This window comes from Mauremys reevesii, linkage group 4 (assembly GCF_016161935.1).
Source record: "Mauremys reevesii isolate NIE-2019 linkage group 4, ASM1616193v1, whole genome shotgun sequence".
NCBI lineage: Eukaryota > Metazoa > Chordata > Testudines > Geoemydidae > Mauremys > Mauremys reevesii.
The window spans coordinates 58,397,786-58,419,718 of NC_052626.1; the positions used below are offsets into that span (position 1 = coordinate 58,397,786).

Genomic DNA, 21,933 nt, shown 5'->3' on the forward strand with positions numbered 1-21,933 from the left:
ATGCTTCAGAAAGAATGAACAAGGCACTTTATCAAGTGCTCTAGTCTCAGCTTCTGGCAATCAGAGGTTTAGGGACACCCAGAGCATGGGGTTGCATCCATGGCTATCTTGGCTAATAGCCATTGATGGACCTAGCCTCTGTGAACTTACTTAATTCCTTTTTGAGCCCAGTTATACTTTTGACCTTCACGACATCCCCTGGCAACAATTTCCACAGGGTGATTGTGTTGTATGAAGAAGTAGTCACCTGATGCTTTTTTATTTCATTGGGTGACCCCTGGTTTTTGTGAAGAGGTAAATAACACATCCCTATTCACTTTTCCCACATCATCCATGATTTGATAGAGCTCTATCCTATCCCCCCTTAGTTGTCTCTTTTCTAAGCTGAACAGCTCCAGTCTTTTTAACCTCTTCTTGTATGAAAGCCATTCTGTACCCATAATAATTTTTGTTGCCCTTTTCTGTACTTTTTCCAATTCTAATACATCTTTTTTGAGATTAGGCAATCAGAACTAGATGCAGTATTTAAGGGGTAGGTATACCAAGGGTTTACATAGTGGCATTATGATATTTTCTGTCTTCTTATCTATCCCTTTCCTAATGGTTCCTAACATGGTTAGGTTTTTTGACTGCCACTGCACATTGAGCAGATATTGTCAGAGAACAATCCACAATGACTCCAAGATCTCTTTCCTGAGTGGTAACTACTAATTACAGACCCCATCACTTTGTATGTATAGGTTAAATTATGTATTCCAATATGCATTACTTTGCACTTACCAACACTGAATTTCATCTGCCATTTGTTGCCCTGTCACCCAGTTTTGTGAGACTCTTTTGTGACTCTTCATGGTTTGCTTTGGACTTTGATTTTGTATCATCTGCAAACTTTGAGGTAAACTCACTGTTTACCTCCTTTGCCATATCATAAACATCCATGAAAGTCCAGTCATGACTCAGTGCAAATTAAAATCATCATACCTCAATGCCTTGAAGTTCATTGCCATTGTCTTCTATATCTTTCAACAGCTCAACCAATCTTTTCTTCTCTTCTGCTAGCATAACCAGTTGGCTCCCTGAATCCTTTGCCAGCTGAAATATTTATGGATAGAAAGCATTAAAAATAAAACTATAAAACTGGGTTTGCTCACAATACTGACAATGGAAAACAGGTTTTCATTTCTGTGCTACTAGTTAAAACCCAAAACCTAGCTGATCGAAACCATTCACAAATCTAGTGGCCTGTAAGAAGTAAATTAGTATTCTTATTCCTGTTCATGGCACAGAAGTGTGCACACATCAAAAAACCTCTACCACATCTGGCAACCTTGTTGCAGAGAATGTTAGCAGATGGGTCAAGAACTAAATGATGCATGGAAAGAAAACTGCCCTATGTTAGCAGTAAAGTGCTCCTCTCCATCAGGGTTGAGAAATACTGGCTAAATGGTATAGGACACGTTGCTGTGCCATAGCCTTTGCAACAACTGTTCTGTAGATAGAGAATTTCAAGTCATTCAGTGTCCACCCATTATTTTTTAAGAACACCAAACATCATTTTTTCTTTTTTTAGAAACAGGTTATAAAGAAGTACTTGTCTACAAAATGTATGGGCTGTGGCCAGGCACAGATTGGAAAATATAAACTTTCTCGTTGTATGACCATCTAAAAGCAAATGGGGAAATGGGGACCTAATCTGCAAATTTGGGCAACCAGTGAAGGATGAATACTCAGGAGCACTTTGCAATGAGCAACACATTTTTGTAGTATAATGTTGTTCATTTAATCTTGATTAACTTTTACAGAGTTAATAATGGGATGTGTCTTGATCAAGAAACCAACCTATTTGTAGAAGTGTGTATACACTGTCACTTTTTTTTTTTTTGGCAATGTATTTAGTATACATCGGTAACTCCCTAATCTTTTAGTAATTTTAGTCCTTAACACATACCTCGATATTCTTTTTAATAAAATCTTGACTATTTTTACTTCTGGTGTCACTTTTATGGTGTGTTTTTCCTGTTACTTTCAGTGAGCCACTTGTTTCGATTTCATTTAGATGGTCTGTAGTTAAAAAAAAAAACAGTTGCAAAAATGTGATTGTTGCCTCTCCAACAGACAAAATCAATAATTTCTATTTTCATTATTATTTATTATATTTATAGTATTGGAAGTATTACTTATATTTACCATTAGAAACTATTATCATAACCATTTCAACAGTTAAATATGGTACATGCAAGTTTTTCAGGGTGCCCATTTAGCAAAGTTATTTCTTATATAAGATTATAGTTTTGTGAAGGCCAAAATATTTTTTATGGAGATCTGACCTCAAAAATGTTAAACACATTGCCATGATTTTAAACCCATTCTTTTTAAACCTCTTACTGTTTGAACTATATCACCAGTATTAGATAAATTAAGTGGTGATTTTTTGGGAAAGCATGCAACTGTTTGGGGATATTTCAAGCAGATTTCTTAAATGAAACAGCTGAAAAACAGATGAGGTCTTTGATGTTCTACAGTCCCTTGTTGTAACAATTTTTGTTTTAAAACTCACCTTAAATCTCTGCAAGTTATGAAACAAACATGGTTTCTTAGTAACAGTCTTAAATATATTATGTGTGATCATTACATTTAAAGATATATTCTTATAAGCAGATCAGATTATTTAGAAAGTAGCACACTGAACATTTAATTCACCCTCAAGCTATTTTCAGATTTAATGTTTTCTGAATAGTTTCTCCAAAAGCCATATGAAAAGACAATATATGGTATGTGCCATTCAGAGATTTCTAATAATTTTAAAGTGGTAATTCTTTCATGACTTTGGAATGATCCAGATTCCAAAGATTTATAAATGACAAAACTAAACAATCACATTTAATGTCCTATAAATCTCACAAATTGATCTGTTCTCCTGCATACCTAATAGTTCTCTTTTTTTCTTTGATCTTGGGGTTAGACACAAGTTTGGGGATTATTTGATTATAAAACTAGAATGTGCTTCCTTATCATTGGATTTATAAAAAGATTAACTATCGCAGCCTCTAGGAGCAAATACATTACAATTAAAGAATATGCAATCTGACCAAAAAAGGCAATTAAAAGAAAGCTCACTGGATCATATAAGACGTTCTACCTACTCCTCCACACAGAAGTCTTAGGGTATGTCTACACTACAAAATTAAATCAATTTTATAGAAGTCGATTTTTAGAAATTTATTTTATACAGTTGATTGTGTATGTCCCCACTAAGCACATGAAGTCGGCAGAGTACATCCTCACTATCGCGACTAGCATTGACTTATGGAACGGTGCACAGTGGGTAGCTATCCTACAGTTCCCGCAGTCTCTGCCACCCATTGGAATTCTGGGTTAAGCTTCCAATGCCTGATGGGGCAAAAACATTGTCATGGGTGGTTTTGGGTACATGTCGTCAGTCACCCCTCCCTCCGTGAAAGAACGGCTGTCAATTGTTTCACACCTCTTTTCCTGGGTTACCCATGCAGACGCCATACCACGGCAAGCATGGAGCCCACTCAGCTCACTGTCACACACTTTAAAAGCTCGCTGGTGCTGTTTGCTGACTAGGTCAGACCTCAGCGCAACCAACATTCCCATTGTTATTGCTGCTTCCTGTGTGCTCCATAATATCTGTGAGAGTAAGGGGGAAATGTTTATGGCGGGGTGGGAGGTTGAGGCAAATCGCCTGGCATCCAATTTTGAGCAACCAGACACCAGGGCGATTAGAAGAGCACAGCAAGGCGTGCTGCACATCAGAGAGGCTTTGAAAACCAGTTTCATGACTGGCCAGGCTACGGTGTAACAGTTGTGTGTGTTTCTCCTTGATGCAAACCCACCCCCTTTGTTGATTTTAATTCCATGTAAGACAACCACCCCACCCTTTTCGAAATAAAGTAACTATTGTTTTGAAACCATGCATTCTTTCTTTATTAATTAAAAAAAAAAAAGAGATAACGGACAAGGTAGCCCAGGTGAGGTGGAGGAGGAGGGAAGTACACGGCCACATTGCTTACTGTAGCCCCACTAAAAATCAAACTGTTTGAATCACAGCCTTCTGCTGCTTGGGCCATCCTCTGGAGTGGAGTGGCTGGGTGCCTGGAGCCTCCCCACCCCTCGCGTTCTTGGGAGTCTGGGTGAGAAGGCTATGGAACATGGAGAGGAGGGTAGGCGGTTATACAGTGGATGCAGCAGGGGTCGGTGCTCTTGCTGGCTTTCCTCAGCATCGCATCCTGCTTCCACTCTTCGTGCTCATTTAATTCTTTCCTGGCCTCTGCCACTGAATGCTTCCATGCATTAAGCTGTGCCCGATCAGCACGGGAGGACTGCATGAGCTCGGAAAACATGTCATCGCAAGAGCATTTTTTTCGCCTTCTAATCTGCGATAAGCTCAGGGACGGAGATGATAGGGGGAACATAGAAACATCTACACTCTATGATTCTGGGGGCACTTCATGGTCACCTGTGCTGCTGAGTGCTGCTGAGTTCGCCATGCTGACCAAACAGAAAATTAAATTCAAAAGTTCCCGGAGCTTTTCCTGTGTACCTGGCTAGTGCATCAGAGTTCAAAGTGCTGTCCAGAGCGGTCACACTGGAGCACTCTGGGATAGCTCCCAGAGGCCAGTACCGTCGATTTGCATCCACACTACCCCAAATTCGACCCAGCAAGGTTGATTTTAGCACTAAACCCCTCATCGGGGGAGGAGTACAGAAGTCAATTTTAAGATATCTTTAAGTTGATGGAACAGGGTTGGTTGTGTAGACGCATTCATTTTAAAATCAATCTAACATGGCTACATTCAACCTAACCCCGTAGTGTAGACCAGGCCTTAGTATATACAGAGGCTGTGCAACGTTCTTTAAGGTCAAACAAACTCTGGCTGTGCAAATAGCAATGAAGGAGGTGAATTCCCAAGTGGAGGGCCTCCCCCTTGAAGAAAAATTGCCTCCAACCCACCAGGGTTCAAATCTAGGGCCTATTAGGAAAAAGCATCCCAAACTATCTTAATTGCTATCACAGAGCATAGGAGAGACATTACCTTGAAGCTAACCAGGAACCAGAGTATGCAGGGTTTTATAGATAAAAATGAACACTTTGCATTGCATCCTGAAGCCAATGCAGTCTACAAGCACAGGTGTAATAAGTGTCATATAAGAAACACTGCTTAACACCGCATTCTGTGCTGGCCAAAGTCTGAATGGCCTCAAAGGTAGACTCACATCGAATATCTAATGCAGAATGACAAGGACATGGATATTTGTGGCAAGGAATGCATCGAAGAGGAAAGACTACAACCTGATGTCTGGACCAGAGGAAAGAGACTATGGCCCCAATCCAGCAGAGCATGTAACTGGATTAAATGTAAAATAAAGCACATAAATAGTCCCATTAATGGGACTACGCAAGTATTTATGGTCAAGCACAGCCTTCTCTGCTTTACTGGCTCGGGCTTATCTTGGCTTCTACCTGGGAACTCAAGCAGCAGCCAAGAATACAACAGACTTCAAGATTACAAACCAATCCACAATAACAAGAAGCCTGAGTAGAAACAGCAAATATCACCTCCTCCTTAGTGCATCCCCACCCCACACAAACACACACCTCATCTCTCCTGTTGTGAATGATCTCTAGCCAAGTCCCTCTCATCCAATCCCCCATCTTGGCCAGTCACCAAGAAACCAGGTTACTTTGAATCACATAATATGCTTGTAGAGCTGAGCGTGATTGGCATACTGGTGGCAAAGGCAACTTAAAACATTTCACTACTCCCCTAGTGGTCATGTATACATGCTGAAAATAATCTTTTGAGTAAATGAGCAACTGCCTAATGCCACCCACTGGAATCTCACACAGATGGAAGAATACAGACACTGAAACACAACTCAGTCTGGACTGATGCCTGCCACAATAGTGACAGGTTTCAGAGTAGCAGCCGTGTTAGTCTGTATCCATAAAAAGAACAAGAGAAATTTGTTAGTCTCTTGTGGCACCTAAGAAACTAACAAATTTATTTGAGCATACGCTTTCATGGGCTACAGCCCACTTCATCGGATGCATAGAATGGAACATATAAGAAGAGTATATATATACACATACAGAGAAGAGATGACCTGCTATCAGCAGGAAAAAAAACTTTTGTAGTGATCATCAAGATGGTCAATTACAGACAGTTGACAAGAGGTGTAAAGATAGTTGTCATAAGGAAATAGATTCAAGTAGTGTAATGACTCAGCCATTCCCAGTCTCTATTCAAGCCAGAGTTAATGGCTTGCAAATCAATTCAAGCTCAGTAGTTTCTCATTGGAGTCTGTTTTTGAAGTCTTTCTGTTGCAAAATTGCCACCTTCAGGTCTGTTACTGAGTGGCCAGAGAGGTTGAAGTGTTCTCAATAGTGCCACAATAGTATTATAAGCAATAGCATCTAAACAACAGACTAACCTAAAAGAACTAGCAAGGATGTCTGATCTTTGTCAGGAAATCCTCAAACATCAAGACAAGTGCAGTCTGTACCATAATCAGTTTAATAGAAAACAAAACAAAACAAAAAAAAACACTAAACTGAAGGAGATTAAGGAAGTCTGAAGATGTCAAACAGGGCCAGAGAACCTTGACCCAAAATAGGAACATTAGACACTGGGTAATACTTCACTTTGCATCAACTGCCAGATTTGAGAGATGGTTTCTTGAGCATAGGCCTAATAATTGTACACGTAAGGGAAGATGGTGCCTCATAGTAAGTGTATGACTCAGTCAGGAGCACTTTAATTACCTGAAAATCAACAAGGAATCACACAAAAAGTGGAAACATGTACAAATGTAAGGATGAATACAAAAGAACAGCACAAGCATATAGGGACAAAATCAAAAAGGCTAAGGCAAAATGATTTACATCTAGCAAGAGACATAACATACAATAAGAACAGGTTCTTTATATACATTAGGAGCAAGAGAAAGACTCAGGAAAGTGTAGGTCCTCTACGTAGCAAGGAATAAGATCTAACAACTGATGATATCAAGAAGGCTTAGGTGTTTAACACCTATTTTGTCTCAGTCTCCATTAAAAAGGTTAATGGTGACCAGATACTCAACACAATTAATATTAACAACAAGAGGAAAGGAACACAAGCCAAAACAGAGAAAGAACTGGTCAAAGAATATTTAGATAAATTAGATGTATTCAAGCTGTCAGGGCCTGATTAAATTCACCTTAGGTTACTTAGAGAACTAGCTGAAGCAATTTCTGAAGCATTAAAAATTATCTTTGAGAACTCATGGAAGACAGGTGAGGTGCCAGAGGACTAGAGAGGGACAAATATAGTATCTAGCTTTCAAAAGGGAAACAAAGAGGACCTGGGGAATTACAGACCAGTCAGCCTAACTGGAACAAATTATTAAACATTCATTTTGTTGTAAGCACCCAGAGGATAACAGGATTATAAGGAATAACCACCATGGATTGATGAAGAACAAATCATGCCAAACCAACCTAATTTCCTTCTTCAACAGAGTTACTGGCCCAGTGAATTGGGGGGAAGCAGTACAGGTGATATATCTTGATTTCAGTAAGGCTTTAGACACAGTCCCACATGACATTCTCAAAAGCAAACTAGAGAAATATGATCTAGATAAAATTACTGTAAGGCTGGAGAACAACTATTTGAAAGACCATACTCAAAAGTGTAGTTATCAATGGTTTGCTCAAACTAGGTGGCAGATAGTATATAGCTGGACTCCACCTGGGAGTGGAAAGTATGCTTATAAAATCTGCAGATGACACCAAGCTGAGAGGGGTTTCAAGCCCTTTGGAGGACAGGATTAGAATTCAAAATTACCTTGAAAAACTGGAGAATTGGTTTTAATTCAACAAGATGACATTCAATAAAGACAAGTGCAAAGTACTTCCCTTAAGAAGGAAAAATCAAATGCACAATTACAAAATGGGGAATAGCTGATGAGGTGGTAGTACTGCTGAAAAGGATCTGGAGGTTACAGTGCCTCACAAATTGAATATGAATCAACACCATGATGCAACTGGCTAATATTCTGGGGTGTTTTAACAGGAGTGTCATATGTAAGACACAGGAGGTAATTGCCCTGCTCTACTCGGCACTGGTGAGGCCACAGCGGGAGTATTTTGGGCACCACACTTCAGGAAATATGTGGACAAACTGGAGAGAGTCCAGAGGAGAGCAACAAAAATGAGAAAAGGTTTAGAAAGCCTGACCTAGGAAGAAATGTTACACAAAAATGGGCATATTTAGTCATGAAAAAAGAAGACTGAGGGGGGACCTGCTAAAAGTCTTCAGACATGTTCAGGGCTGTTATAAAGAGGATGGTGATCAATTGTTCTCTATGTCCACTGGAATTAGGACAAGAAGTAAAGATCTTAATCTACAGCAAGGAAGATTTATGTCTGATATTAAAACTCTGGAATAGGCTTCCATGGAGGTTGTGGAATCACCATAATTGAGTTTTAAGAACAGGTTAGACAAATACCTGTCACAGATGGTTTAGGTTTTAACTGGTGGTGCCTCAATGCAGGGCCTGGACTTGATACTTCTAGAAGACCCTTTCAGCTACACATTTCTACAATCCTATGATTAGCAATATTAGATTAATAACAGAGATAAATTTTATACAATTTCCAAAAAGAACCACATTGTTGATAAACTCCTAAATTTTTCAATCAGATTGTAAGCTTGTATTACCTATTTATATTACATACATTATAGGAATGTTATGTTTTCCAACATCTATTTGGCACACAATGCTTCCCTTTCAGCCTTGATTTTTTTGGAACATTTTACTCATTCAAATCCAGAATATAAAAGCTCATTACATAATTATAGGACTGTAATAAGGGCTTACCCTGTACAGCTTTCTTTTCATTGCGGTCATAATCTTCTGAATTAATTTGTGTGTGAAATACTGAAATAAATATTTCATCTTCTTCAGAATGGGAAGGATCTGTTAATTAGAAGTGTATTGAATAATTGTTGAATACTTATTTAAAGCAGATTTTTGTGACTTAACAGTATGATTTATGTACATTTCTCCAAGTTCGATACACAAGAGTCATAGAAGTTTATTATTGGTTTTCTTCAAGTAGTTACAACAATACAATAAAACATTTTACAAGAGATAGAATAGATGGAGCAAAAGAAAAGACGAGAGGTGAGTAAGAGAGTCAATCTGTGAGTAAAAGAATCATTATGAACAAGGGCAAGTAAGACTGGAAGAAAATATCAAAATGTATTATACCACTTCTGATGTATCTATGAAGTCTGATAGAGGTTTTGAGTAAATAAACACGTTTATTTTTTCTTCTATTGCATTTGCAGGCTTCTATAGGGCTGGTAATTATACGTAAGTGATACAGCCTGGGGCCAAAATGTTCAAAAGCTTCAGTAGACATGAATAGCCATTTGGGGAATCATCTAGAGGTTCAATTGAAAGTTAAGTGCCCAGGGGATTTTCACAGCGGGTGTCTAGCTGTGCCCAAGTTGTCAGAAATCCAACTGGCCTCTGTCAGGAGTGTGATCTGGGAGAAATGGGTGCCAAACATCCCAGTGCTCAAGAGCTGCTTCAAGTACTCCAAGTGTTAGTAATGCTCCTGGCAAGAATTAGCCAGGGAGTGCAGGTTAAGGAGAAGCCCCTCACTGGCTGCTCTGCAACCTGTGCACACTTAAAGAGCACATACTGTAAGAATTCCCCATACATTTGAAAGCTATAACTAATATGAAATAAACAAATTAATACTATCCTTCCCAGCTGAAAGCATGATGGTGATTGTCATTTAGTAACAACTGAATGAGAGTTTTATAGCTGCAAAGTCTAATTTCTGCCACAATTAGGGAAAATGTGTTTCTGCGGCTAGAGAGGTTGAGACACAAGTGGATGGATATAAGTGATTTTGTAGATGTAGCTGGCATTTGATACTCTAATAACTCTTTTCAAAAGAGACTATTTTCAAAACAGCCTCCCTTGCATCATTTGTTGTCATCAAATAAAATAAAAGCTAAATATTCAAGCGCTAAAAGACAAAGTTTATTTTGTTCAGTTCTTTATTTTCAACCAGGGAAAGTTCCTCTGCTGCCAATCATACAAAATGACCTGATGAACGAAAAGTGTTAACATTCTACATAAAACCTTGAGGCAAGGAGGACCCTGGAAAAAAATCTACACTATGCACAGAGCTGTCCTGGTGCCATGCACCAAAATCCACATGACCCATACAGCAGTAGTTACCTTTGAAAAGAAAAAGGAAGTGCAGTGTGGAGTTTGTTAAGAATAACCTCATAAACAAATTTTCTTTCCATATTTTAAAGGTTAAGAGACCTAGTATAGCATATTCTTTTTATTAGATGCTGACACCTACTGGACAGTTTTAAATTACTGTAAAGCTGATTTGTAAATCTTGTGGGTTTTGCCCCTGAACAGTAAACTAAATACATGTTATGCAGTTATTGATGTAAAAATCCTCTTCTCCTGTGTATACTTCTTTACCATTTTCAAAAAGTCCAACACAGAATGGTATAATTCAGTTATAAAACTACACAAAGTCGCAACAGGTCTGACATTAATGGTCAGACAACCATACAAAAAACCTTTCTGATAGGAAAAAAAAAATTATAATCCAAGATGATTCCAAGTAAAGATTCTCTCATTAAATTTTGTAACAGCCAATAATATAATATTTTTAAGTTTGGAGTGCACGAGGTGATGAGAATCAAAATTCTACAGTGCAACAGGCTACCAAAAGACAACTTTTATTTAAGAGGTTGAAATATCTTTTAGATTACAGAGATCAAAAAATTGTACTCCAAGAAATCTTTCCCCAACCAAAAAGAAAAAGTCTGTGTTTAAAAGCTGGACAAAACAATTAATAAATTTGAGAGCAGTATAAGCATTGCCAAAGTAATTCAGTGCAAAGCACAGTCAAAATCAAAGGTGGTAAGAGCAAAGCAGGTGTATTTGCTGCATTTTAAATGCAAAAGAGTTATTTTTTAATTATTCTTTGCAACAACACTGCATAGCCAATTACCCCACAGAATGCTGTGTGTAACTTCAAAAAGTTGTCTGACCCTGGATTTAATAACCAGAAAGTTAAAATTCATTAAAGGTATATTTTTGAAACTCTGAATCTGATTATTGTTGTAATCAGAGGTTTACTTAGTGTGTTGTACAATAGCATCTCAATGCACTGGAATTCCAGTTCCATTTGAAATGTTCAGGAGTAGCCAGGTAAAGAGTGTTATAGGCTGTGGGTTAAATATCCTTGGTTTCAGTAAAGCTTATTTTCCAGATTTCTTTCTACAGTGCTTTAATGTCATTCCTTCTGAGAAGCAGAAGCAGCAGTATTCAGAGCATCTGCTGGGCCAACCTTCCTTTTCAATAGGATAGTTATGACCACAGCCTCACACCACAGGAGACCATATATCTGCTCTGCTGGATAGCGCCTTTTAAAAATGTTTAGCTTTGCTGATGAATTTCCAGATAAGGCTGAATGGTTAGGGATCAAAAGTCAAAATGTAAATGTGAGGGATAAAAAAATGAAGATAAAATTGCCCATAGTTAGATTCTGAAGACACATACAGGGTTCTGTACAGATTTCAATAAAATGGCGTTCGCCAACTCAGTCTATAAAGCAGCTTAGAATTTTTTTTTCTAACATCAGCCCTGATTTATCTATCACAGACATAAGTTATTCACATTTTTCCTACCTTGCTGCTACTTAGTTAAACCTTCAAGGCTACCCAGTCATTTGAAATACTGCAGAATTATTGCAAACAAAAATCTGTAAAGCAATACTGCCTTGAGAAGGCATGTGCAGCAGCAAAAATACTTTTTACTCAGTTTGAGGTTTAGAAAAATTGTCTTTTCAAGTTTTTACGTGTAAGGACTATTTTATTGATAAAAGTTTAAAACTGCACTTGTTATGGAAAACATTTTATTCTATTTTAATAGTAGTGATAACTTAGAATTTACAGAAATACAGCTATAATCAACATATAAAATAATCTTATGAGATATTTATCATTTACCTGTTTTACTTACTTACCAACAGTCTCCTGCAATGAGGAGGTCAAAGCTAAAAATTTGTTTGTATTTTCTATCTCCTCTTGAGTTCCTGAAGCACTTAGTGAGGTTACAGACTATTTAAAAGAGGGAAAATATGAAAATATAAGATGGCAGCAAATAAATGATCAGATTGGAATTACGGTAAAATACTTTTCCTGATGACCTATCAGAGCCCCAAGTCTAGCAAACTTCAGATTACACACCAAAAGCCTTTTTTGTCAATCAAGCTTTTGGGTGAACATTATTTTCTTACTGTTTTTCTCTTGCTTTTTTGCATGATTTGAATGTCTTAGACCCTCTGAGCATTTATGAAAGTAGCACAGATTTTTAAGCCCTGTATACTCTTATAATTATTGTACATCATCTATATATGGATTATAGGAACTACTATATAGTTTTATACATACATAAATTTGAATCCTGATAGACTTGCAGTATGATTTACATGGCATATACTGCTTTACCATTTCAAACCAAATTTTATACATATTATATGCAGGGCTGGTAGCACTGGCTATTATTAACATTGCAAGACACCTCCAATATAAGACTCTATTTTCACCTACTCATAACCTTGCCTAAATATAACTGTTTGGTCTGAAATTTCCCAGACTTCAAGCTGATTTTTTTGAAAGTTTCAGCCAAAATAGTTCAACCATTTCTGAGAATGAGATTCTGGGAAAATATGTACTGTAATGTTAACAAAATTCTGGTGACCTTTTTGGTGAGAAGCTCTAGTATTCCCACACACTAGAGCAGGGACTTGAAAGGGCTGGGCTTTTTGTCAGGAATGTACCTTTTATTGTTAGGCCAAGTTATAAGTCTTTGAAAAATTTCAGTCCACACATGCTCAGCAGAGACTTCTTAGGGTTTAGCAGCTAAAATCTCCGAAGAGTCTGTGTGCACTTATTCCCTCACAGCTCCAACATGTGATTGGACAGTGCATGGTGCCATCACCACAGAGCAAGTGAGCATGCTCCACACCAAGAAACAGATTGGGACACAAAAAATGGTGAGATTGGGACTGGCTGGGCAAAACACTGAGAATCAGTTGTCTGGAGGTTAGGAGAACACTCTGCTAGACACACCTGATCTGTGCTGGAGAGCCCAGGCAGCAGCTGAGAAAACTTGACATTCTTGTCAGTTTCGCCACTGCTATGGTGAAACTAAAAAGAATGTTAATTTCATATATTTCCTTTCAAGAAAATCATGTTTTTGTGTTTCCAAAAATAAATTCTGATCCCACTGAGGGGTACCAAAGGAAACTGCACCATCTGCTCAAGAAACTCCCGGAAGAAGCACTGGAACAAATCTACATAGACACACCCCTAGATCCCTGACCAGGGTATTCTATCTGCTATTCAAGATCCATAAACCTGGAAATCCTGGACGCCCCATCATCTCAAGCATTGGCAACCTGACAGCAGGATTGTCTGGCTAAGTGGACTCTTTCCTCAGGCCCTATGCTACCAGTACTCCCAGCTATCTTCAAGACACCACTGACTTCCTGAGGAAACTACAATCCATTGGTGATCTTCCAGAAAACACCATCCTAGCCACTATGGATGTAGAAGCCCTCTACACCAACATTCCACACAAAGATGGACTACAAACCGTTAGGAACAATATCCCCAATAATGTCACAGCAAACCTGGTGGCTGAGCTTTGTGACTTTGTCCTCACCCATAACTATTTCAGATTTGGGGACAATTTATACCTTCAAGTCAGCAGCACTGCTATGGGTACCTGCATGGCCTCTCAGTATGCCAACATTTTTATGGCTGACTTAGAATAACGCTTCCTCAGCTCTTGTCTCCTTATGCCCCTACTCTACTTGGGCTACATTGATGACATCTTCATCATCCGGACCCATGGGAAGGAGGCTTTTGAGGAATTCCACCAGGATTTCAACAATTTCTACCCCACCATCAACCTCATCCTGGACCAGTCCACACAAGAGATCCACTTCCTGGACACTACAGTGCAAATAAGCGATGGTCAGATAACCACCACCCTATACTGGAAACCTACTGACCACTATACTTATGTACAGGCCTCCAGCTTTCATCCAGACCACATCACATGATCCATTGTCTACAGCCAAGCCCTAAGATACAACCGCATTTGCTCCAATCCCTCAGACAGAGACAAACACCTACAGGATCTCTATCAAGCATTCATAAAACTACAGTACCCACCAGGGGAAGTGAAGAAACAGATTGACAGAGCCAGAAGGGTACCCAGAAGTCACCTACTACAGGACAGGCCCAACAAAGAAAGTTACAGAACGCCACTAGCCATCACCTACAGCCCCCAACTAAAACCTCTCCAGTGCATCATCAAGGATCTACAACTTATCCTGAAGGACGATCCCTCACTCTCACAGACCTTGGGAGACAGGCCAGTCCTCGCTTACAGACAGACCCCCAAACTGAAGCAAATACTCACCAGCAACTACACACCACACAACAGAAACACTAACCCAGGAACCAATCCCTACAGCAAACCTCGTTGCCTACTCTGTCCCCATATCTACTCTAGCGACACTATCAGCCACACAATCAGGAACTCATTCACCTGCACATCTATTGTTATATATGCCATCATGTGTCAGCAATACCCCTGCCATGTACATTGGCCAAATCGGACAGTCTCTATGCAAAAGAATAAATGGACACAAATCAGACATCAAGAATTGTAATATTCAAAAACCAGTAGGAGAACAGTTCAATCTCCCTGGACACCCAATAACAGACTTAAAAGTGGCCATTCTTCAACAAAAAAAAACTTCAAAAACAGACTTCAATGAGAAACTGCAGAACTGGAATTAATTTGCAAACTTGACAACATCAAATTAGGCCTGAATAAAGACTGGGAGTGGCTGGGTCACCACAAAAAATAATTTTCCCTCTGTTGATGTCCACCCCTTCTTGTCAACTGTTGGGAATGGGCCACATCCATCCGAATTGAATTGGCCTCGTTAGCACTGACCCCCCACTTGGTAAGGCAACTCCCATCTTTTCATGTGCTGTATATTTATACCTGCCTACTTTTTTTCACTCCATGCATCTGCTGAAGTGGGTTATAGCCCACAAAAGCTTATGCCCAAATAAATTTGTTAGTCTCTAAGGTGCCACAAGGATTCCTCGTTGTTTTGTTTTGGGAGACATTTCTGTAAAATCTGGTTTTGCTCTGAATCAGACCAAAAGCAAATTGCAAAATACCAACATTTTTGGCAAACCAAAACCCCTGAGTTTTGTCCAGCTCTATCAGACGTCCTCATAAGACATGTGATTTCTCTGCCAACAAAAATTGCTCTTCTTTTCATAGAGTGCATAGTAATGGGAGAAGCTGTACCAAAGGTTTTGAATGTCTTTGTTATAATCACCTCTGTAGGTTCTGTTCACATCTACCGTATACATTTCTACTTCCTTTGGATGTCTGGATGCATCCAAAATAGGACTACAATGCCACTTCATATTATATGAGGAAAATTATGGTGACCTTGTGGATGGAGGCCAGCTTACTTCACTGAACTACCATGTTTGACAGAATGTGTAACTGAGCTTTTACTAAGAGCATGCTAAGTGCTGAAACCCCTTCGGATAAGGTAATGAGAATGCAAGATACTTTCAGGGAGAAAAGGAAGAGACCTACCAACCATGAAGCTGAAAAGTAGTTTTCTGAGAATTGTAGATCCTACACACAGATCAAATTTGTTACAGGAATCTGCATATTGCCAAAGAACTGATAAGAGTGATGAGTGCTCACGAATTAATTATGTAGCGGTAATGACAAATTCTCATGGGTTTCTTACATTGCCACATGTCTGAAGTTGCTGACTGATCTTTCCAAAAAGTGTTTGCATGAGCCTCTTGGTCAGAACAAACTAAAGAGTGTCCTTTGCTTCAGCTGACAGCCTGACTTTGCCCTGATGTGTGTCCCTTGCAACACCAATATCTAAACCTCAAGAGATACACAGATACATTTGTGAATTTCCTCTGAAATGCTAGGACAGTGTGTATCATCTTCTTAGAATGACTGTCTGTAGTTCCTTCCTCTCAGCTTCCCAGACACAATTTAGACAGCACTGGATATTGGTACAGGCTAGTTCCCTGTTGCACTATGCTTTGTGTGTGCACTGAGAGTTTGAGAGGAGGTTCTAGTTGCAACTAAATCTGATCTGAGAACCAAGACCTGAGGGGTTAATAATAAGATGATTATAATAATGTACAGTTCTTTCTGTTCCCTTTCATGTCAGTGTCCTTCACCAGTCAATAACTATTGAATAATAAACGGTGTTCATGAAACTAGACCAGGGGTTCTCAAACTTCATTGCGCCGTGTCCCCCTTCTGACAACAAAAATTACTTCACAACCTTAGGAAGGGGGACTGAAGCCAGAGCCCCACTGCCCTGGAGGGGTGGGGGGGGAATCCCAAGTCTCACCACTCTGGGCAAGGGGGGCCAAAGCTGCAACCATCACCCAGGGCTGAAGCCATCAGTCTTTTGCTTCGGCTCTGGGCAATGGGGCTCGGGCTTCAGTCCTGGGCCTCAGCAAGTCTAAGCCAGCCCTGGCAACCCCATTTGAAGGGGGTCACAACACACAGTTTGAGAACTGCTGAACTAGACTGTTCCCTTCCACAAGATAGCATTCTGAGATAATGTTTTATTGGTAAATATTAAAAAAAAAATCACACATTGCTAACCTGAAGTTCTTCCCAAAGTTTTGCCCTCACTTCTCTGCCTTGTTTTTTAATTTCTCTTTCTCTAGATTGTTTCTTTGCCAGTATCTTGTCCAATTTATTCATCTTCTTTATCGCTTCTTGAATCCGGGGATCTATATCTTTCTCTTCAGTATTATCTAGATTGGTAGAATTTGCTGTAGATTAGATATAAAATAGAATGTGAGCTTCAAGCATTTAATAAAATAATCACCAGTCAACTTCGGCAGTAACTTCAGTAGGAATAGGACCATTCACTAGCATATGTTGCTTTCTGTTGGTTGGTTGGTTACAGCAGGAAAGAAATATACAGGTCCTTCTAGAAGATAACAGAACTTTTCCTTTGTGGTAAAAAGATAGCGGTAGATGTTTGTGTTTCTGGACACATAGAACCAGAGTTCTAGTTTGGCAGGTGTGTAATATTTATTCTGGGGAGGTAGTAATTTATCCATAGCAAAGGTTGTAACCACAATTCCATAATAAGGCTGAAACTCAAAAAAAATTCTCATGCTTTCAAATTTTTAAAGGTAAATCTCATTGACAACTAAAATGTGGCCTGAATTTTTTTTATGAAATTAAGTCATTTTGAGATCAAGAAAATTTTAAACAGCTCCATTTTTAAAATGCTACAAAGCATCTAAAGTTTTAATATGTTCCTCTACCTACTCAAGAAAAAGTTTTGATACCAAAAGATGGGAAACTCAGGTACATTTTGACATTTGATCTGGAAATAAGCAGTTAAGGACATAAACAATAATATGCTTAAGAAATTACCATTATTTCAAAATTAAACAGGATTCTCTGTCAATGATGCCAACAGAGAAATATATATTTGTGATCAACCTCTGAACAGGTCTGGTCTTTTCTAAATTGAAAGGAAATTTCAGGATCTAGTAAGATAGTTCTTCTGCAGGCATTCCCCACTAAAATTGCCCCTTTGTTTATAGGAATGTGCACAAGTCCACTTATTTGAAGAATTAAGAGAGGAAGAAAGAGCTGACGTGACCTGCCAAAGTTACATGGAAAACATGTAATAGAGCCAGAACAGAACACTGATCCAAGGCTTACTATTCACTAGATCAGTGGTCACCAACCACTCTATCACAATTGACTGGTCGATCCTAAAGACTCTCCTAGTCGATCGCGATGTCTGGTGGTGCAGCAGGGCTGCCACTAAGCATCTAGTGCATCCCCCGCAGCCCCATGGAGGTGTGGGGGTGGAGTGGGTCTCAGCACACTGCTCCTGCATGCAAGCACTGCCCCCGTAGCTCCCATTGGCCAGAAATGGGGAACTGTGGCCAATGGGAGCTGAGGGGAGGGTGCAAGCAAAGAAGGGCAGCACGCAGGGCCACAGGTGTGCGATGGCCCCTTCCAGGAACAACGTGGGGCAAGGGCAGGCAGGAAGCCTGCCTTAGCCTCGCTGCACCACCAACCAGGAGCTGCCCACAGTAAGTGCCGCCCGGTGGGAGGCTGCACTCCAAGCCCCAGCCCTGAGCCCCCTCCCGGAGCCACACCCCACACTCCCTCCTGCACCCCAACCCCCTGCCCCAGCCCTGACCCCCTCCCAGAGCCAGCACCCCAAACCCCCTCCTGCACCCCAACCCTCTGCCCCAGGCTCAGCCCAGAGCCCCCTCCCACACTGCAAACCTCTCAGCCCCAGCCCACAGCCCACACCCACTCCCAAACTCCTGCCCCTGCCCCAGCCCGGTGACAGTGAGGGTGGGGGAGAGCAAGCGATGGGGGGGATGGAGTGAATGGGGCAGGGCTTCGGGGAAGGGGCAGGGCCTTGGGGAAGGGGCGGGGTAGATCCTGCATTGCCCTTAAATTCAAAAAGTGATCTTGGGCGTAAAAAGGTTGGAGACCATTACACTAGATTATATGGTGCCTCCCTTATGAATTACTTGACAACTCTGGGCTATATCGTCAGTTGGCATAAACTGGTACAGAGCCATAAAAGTCAATGATATATTTTTTTGCTATGAATGGCCTCGTTATCCATATAAATGAGTAATCCATTTTTAATTCCTAAAAAATTATTGGCCTCAATGATATGGAACAACAGTTGCAATCTTAACTATAGAATCACAAGTAGCAATTTTATACTTGGACATGAATTTAACAGCCTAGTAAGGAAAAGTATTATAACAACACTCTTCCACATCCCAGACAGATAATACTTTTTGATTTTCTGATATTTTGGAACCAGATTCACCTTTACAGGGGCTCAGCTGTGCTGGGGGGGAATTCACTACAAGGGAGGATATTAGTGGTTCTGCCAGGGGAAAGCAGCTTTAAAATCAAACTTGGTCTCCATGCCTAAGAGTGCCTCTCCCACCTGGCATGGACATGTAGAATTACTGAACAAATCCAAATCCAAATCTTCATCAGACCATTCCTGCCATAGTGGAATGGATGTGGTACAAGTTGCCTAACACTGCTCCAGACACACTTACCACCACTGGGTTCTGCAGACTTGTGTTGACAAAACCCAGAAAGGTGTATCAGGCACTCAGACACCACATCCATCGCTATAGTATGAAAACCTAGATAGAATCAAATCCACAAACTTAAACTCTTGACCTTGACACTACACGAACAGTTATTTTTCCTTCCTTTTCTTTTATTTAAAGAACTTAAATTTAAAAAAAACACAACCCTCTTGTACCCTCATTAATTCCCCTCTTGAAATATCACCACCACACACTTCTCTTCCCTCTCCTCACTCCTCCTTCGCCTTTTCTAAGAATCTGTTTTACTGCTCTGTTCACTCAATGCATCTGAAAAATAATACCTTCTTTCACATTGGTTAGTTTCCACTGAGATGCTTTATTGAATTTAGAAGCTTGAGTTTCAACACACTCATCTTCAGAACCTACTGAGCTAGAAATCTATTCTGATAAAAGACCATCACAAAAATATAGATTATTTCATATAACTTAAAATATTTGACTGAAATGTTAAATATCAAAAGAACAAAGTACAATTTTTCTTCCTGTCAATCATAAAATACCATCTCTAAAACACTCCACAGCAGATTACTGTCTAGAAAAAGCACATTCCAGCACATTATGACCTTGTGGTTAGAACACAGGACTAGTAATCAAGCAATCTGCTTCACTCCTGGCCCTACTGAAGAATCTTGATGTGACCTGGAACAAGTCATTTAAGCTTTCTGTGCCTTCATCTCCCTACTTGTAAAATGGCAATATATGCTTACTCATGTTTTAGGGTGTGAGAAATATCGGGAAGCTTTATTTTATTAATATTTGTAAAGTGTATTAGCACCTTCCATCTGAAGATCTCCTATAAGTACCAAGTATTATTATTAGAAAATGCAGTACTTCATTTTATTTAAAATATTTCTTTTTCATATTGTACACTTGCAGTTGCTAGGCTGGAAAAACTGAGATAACTGACAAATGCTAGGGCACCTGTCATCCATGACTTAATTATATAAGTTAATTCATATAAGTGAAAATACGAAATACTAAGAAAAAAGTTCTGCTCTCATATCCATAGGATGAATTTTGACTCCATCATTCTGTTCATACAGACACAGAATTCCCCATTTGCAGATTCAAGAGTAGAATTTTACCAAATGTCTATAACAGTAGTTGGCATTGCTGACCAACAAGGTAAACTTAGTCATTCTCATACCTGGACACTCATTAGCATTTTGTATCTGCTGCTGAAAAATGCAGTTAATTTCCCCCTCAGAAGTCTGTTTTCTCATTTTCTTGATTTCATGCTTCTCGCTATCATCATCTTTGTCTTCCTCTACACTGCTGTTTGGTGAATTGTCTTCTTTACGATCAGCTGGTATAGAAACCTAAAAATTATGTAAATTAACAATTTCCACAAAAGTATTAATCTTTTAAAAATACTTTCTTTTCTTTCTTATGACTGCTAATAATAGTGACACCAAATCAGACTTTGAAGTTCTGCAGCTGCTTCTATCCAAGGATCTCAGAGCACTTTACAAATAAAAAAGCTTTACAACACCTCTGTCAGGGACATAGGTATTATCCTCATTTTACATAAGAGTGAACTGCGGCACAAAGTAATAAAATAAGTTGCTCAAAACCTCACAGCAAGTCAATGCAGTACTTGAACTCTGGCATCCTGATTCCCAGACACTGATATAATGCTACACCACACTCCTTGCCCTGAAATTCAAATTTGATTTCAAATATTAATATCTTCACAGTGGGGGCAAACACTGTACTTACGCTGGAATTTGTTGAATAATTAAATAATGACACTGGAGACATCTCTTAATTGTATTCCACTCATTACAGAGCCCTCACCTTAGTCAGGATGTGCTTAATCAGGAATTCCACTTAGCTGAGATCTCCCAAGTGTGTTCAGTTTACAAGTGCAATGACATTTATTCTAACTTGTTTGCAGCGTTAGTTGTAGCCATGTTGGTCCCAGGATATTAGGTAGACAAGATGGATAAAGTAATATTTTTTATTGGACCAACTTCCCTTGGTGAAAGAGACAAGCTTTTGAGCTACACAGAGTTGAAGAAGAGCTCTGTGTAGCTTGAAAGCAAGTCTCTTTCATCAACAGAAGTTGGTCCAATAAAAGATATTGTCACATCTATTCTAACTGTTAACCAGGCAAACACAACCCAGAATCTGAAAGTCAAGTTATGCCCTTTCTGGCTCACGTATCAGCATTAAGCCTGTAAGAAAGTTGTGACTCTTTTTGTTCAAAAGGTGCAGATGCTGCTTGGTATAGTTGTGGTTTTAGTACAGTCAGTTCAAATTTGAGTGGTGTTGCAACTCCATGAGCCAGGCTGCATCACCACTCATTCAAATTTGGCCCAACCACACCTTTAGGGGAGTGGTCAGACCAAATCTGACTGAGGGTCACAACGCCACTCACTCAAATTTGGTCTACCCACCCCTATGAAGGGACAGCTAGGCCAAATTCAAGTGAGTGGTGTTGCAACCTGGCACACAGGGTCACAACACTACTGAAATTTGTGACAACTATAAAAAGTTAAGGTGTGTGATAAAAGCTGAGGTTTCCGCAACAAAATCACAGCCTGCAACTTTCATATACCTTTAATTATCATCAGTAGTAAAAGATTCTGTGGCCCTA

General features: G+C 39.6%; 1 protein-coding gene across 3 annotated transcripts in view; it reads right to left on the reverse strand.

The window, feature by feature from the left end:
• FSIP1 (fibrous sheath interacting protein 1) overlaps positions 1 to 21,933 on the reverse strand; it is a 219,058-nt gene that overhangs the window by 180,155 nt on the left and 16,970 nt on the right. For 2 of the 3 annotated variants that reach the window (XM_039533503.1, XM_039533502.1), the window contains 7 exons: positions 20,482 to 20,653; positions 19,278 to 19,367; positions 16,810 to 16,982; positions 12,083 to 12,176; positions 8,890 to 8,988; positions 1,949 to 2,061; positions 982 to 1,092 (listed from right to left, as the gene is read on the reverse strand). In XM_039533503.1, the coding sequence (XP_039389437.1) occupies positions 982 to 1,092; positions 1,949 to 2,061; positions 8,890 to 8,988; positions 12,083 to 12,176; positions 16,810 to 16,982; positions 19,278 to 19,367; positions 20,482 to 20,653 (852 nt within the window). The remainder of the gene's footprint in view (positions 1 to 981; positions 1,093 to 1,948; positions 2,062 to 8,889; positions 8,989 to 12,082; positions 12,177 to 16,809; positions 16,983 to 19,277; positions 19,368 to 20,481; positions 20,654 to 21,933) is intronic. The other variant, XM_039533504.1, reaches the window with a different exon arrangement.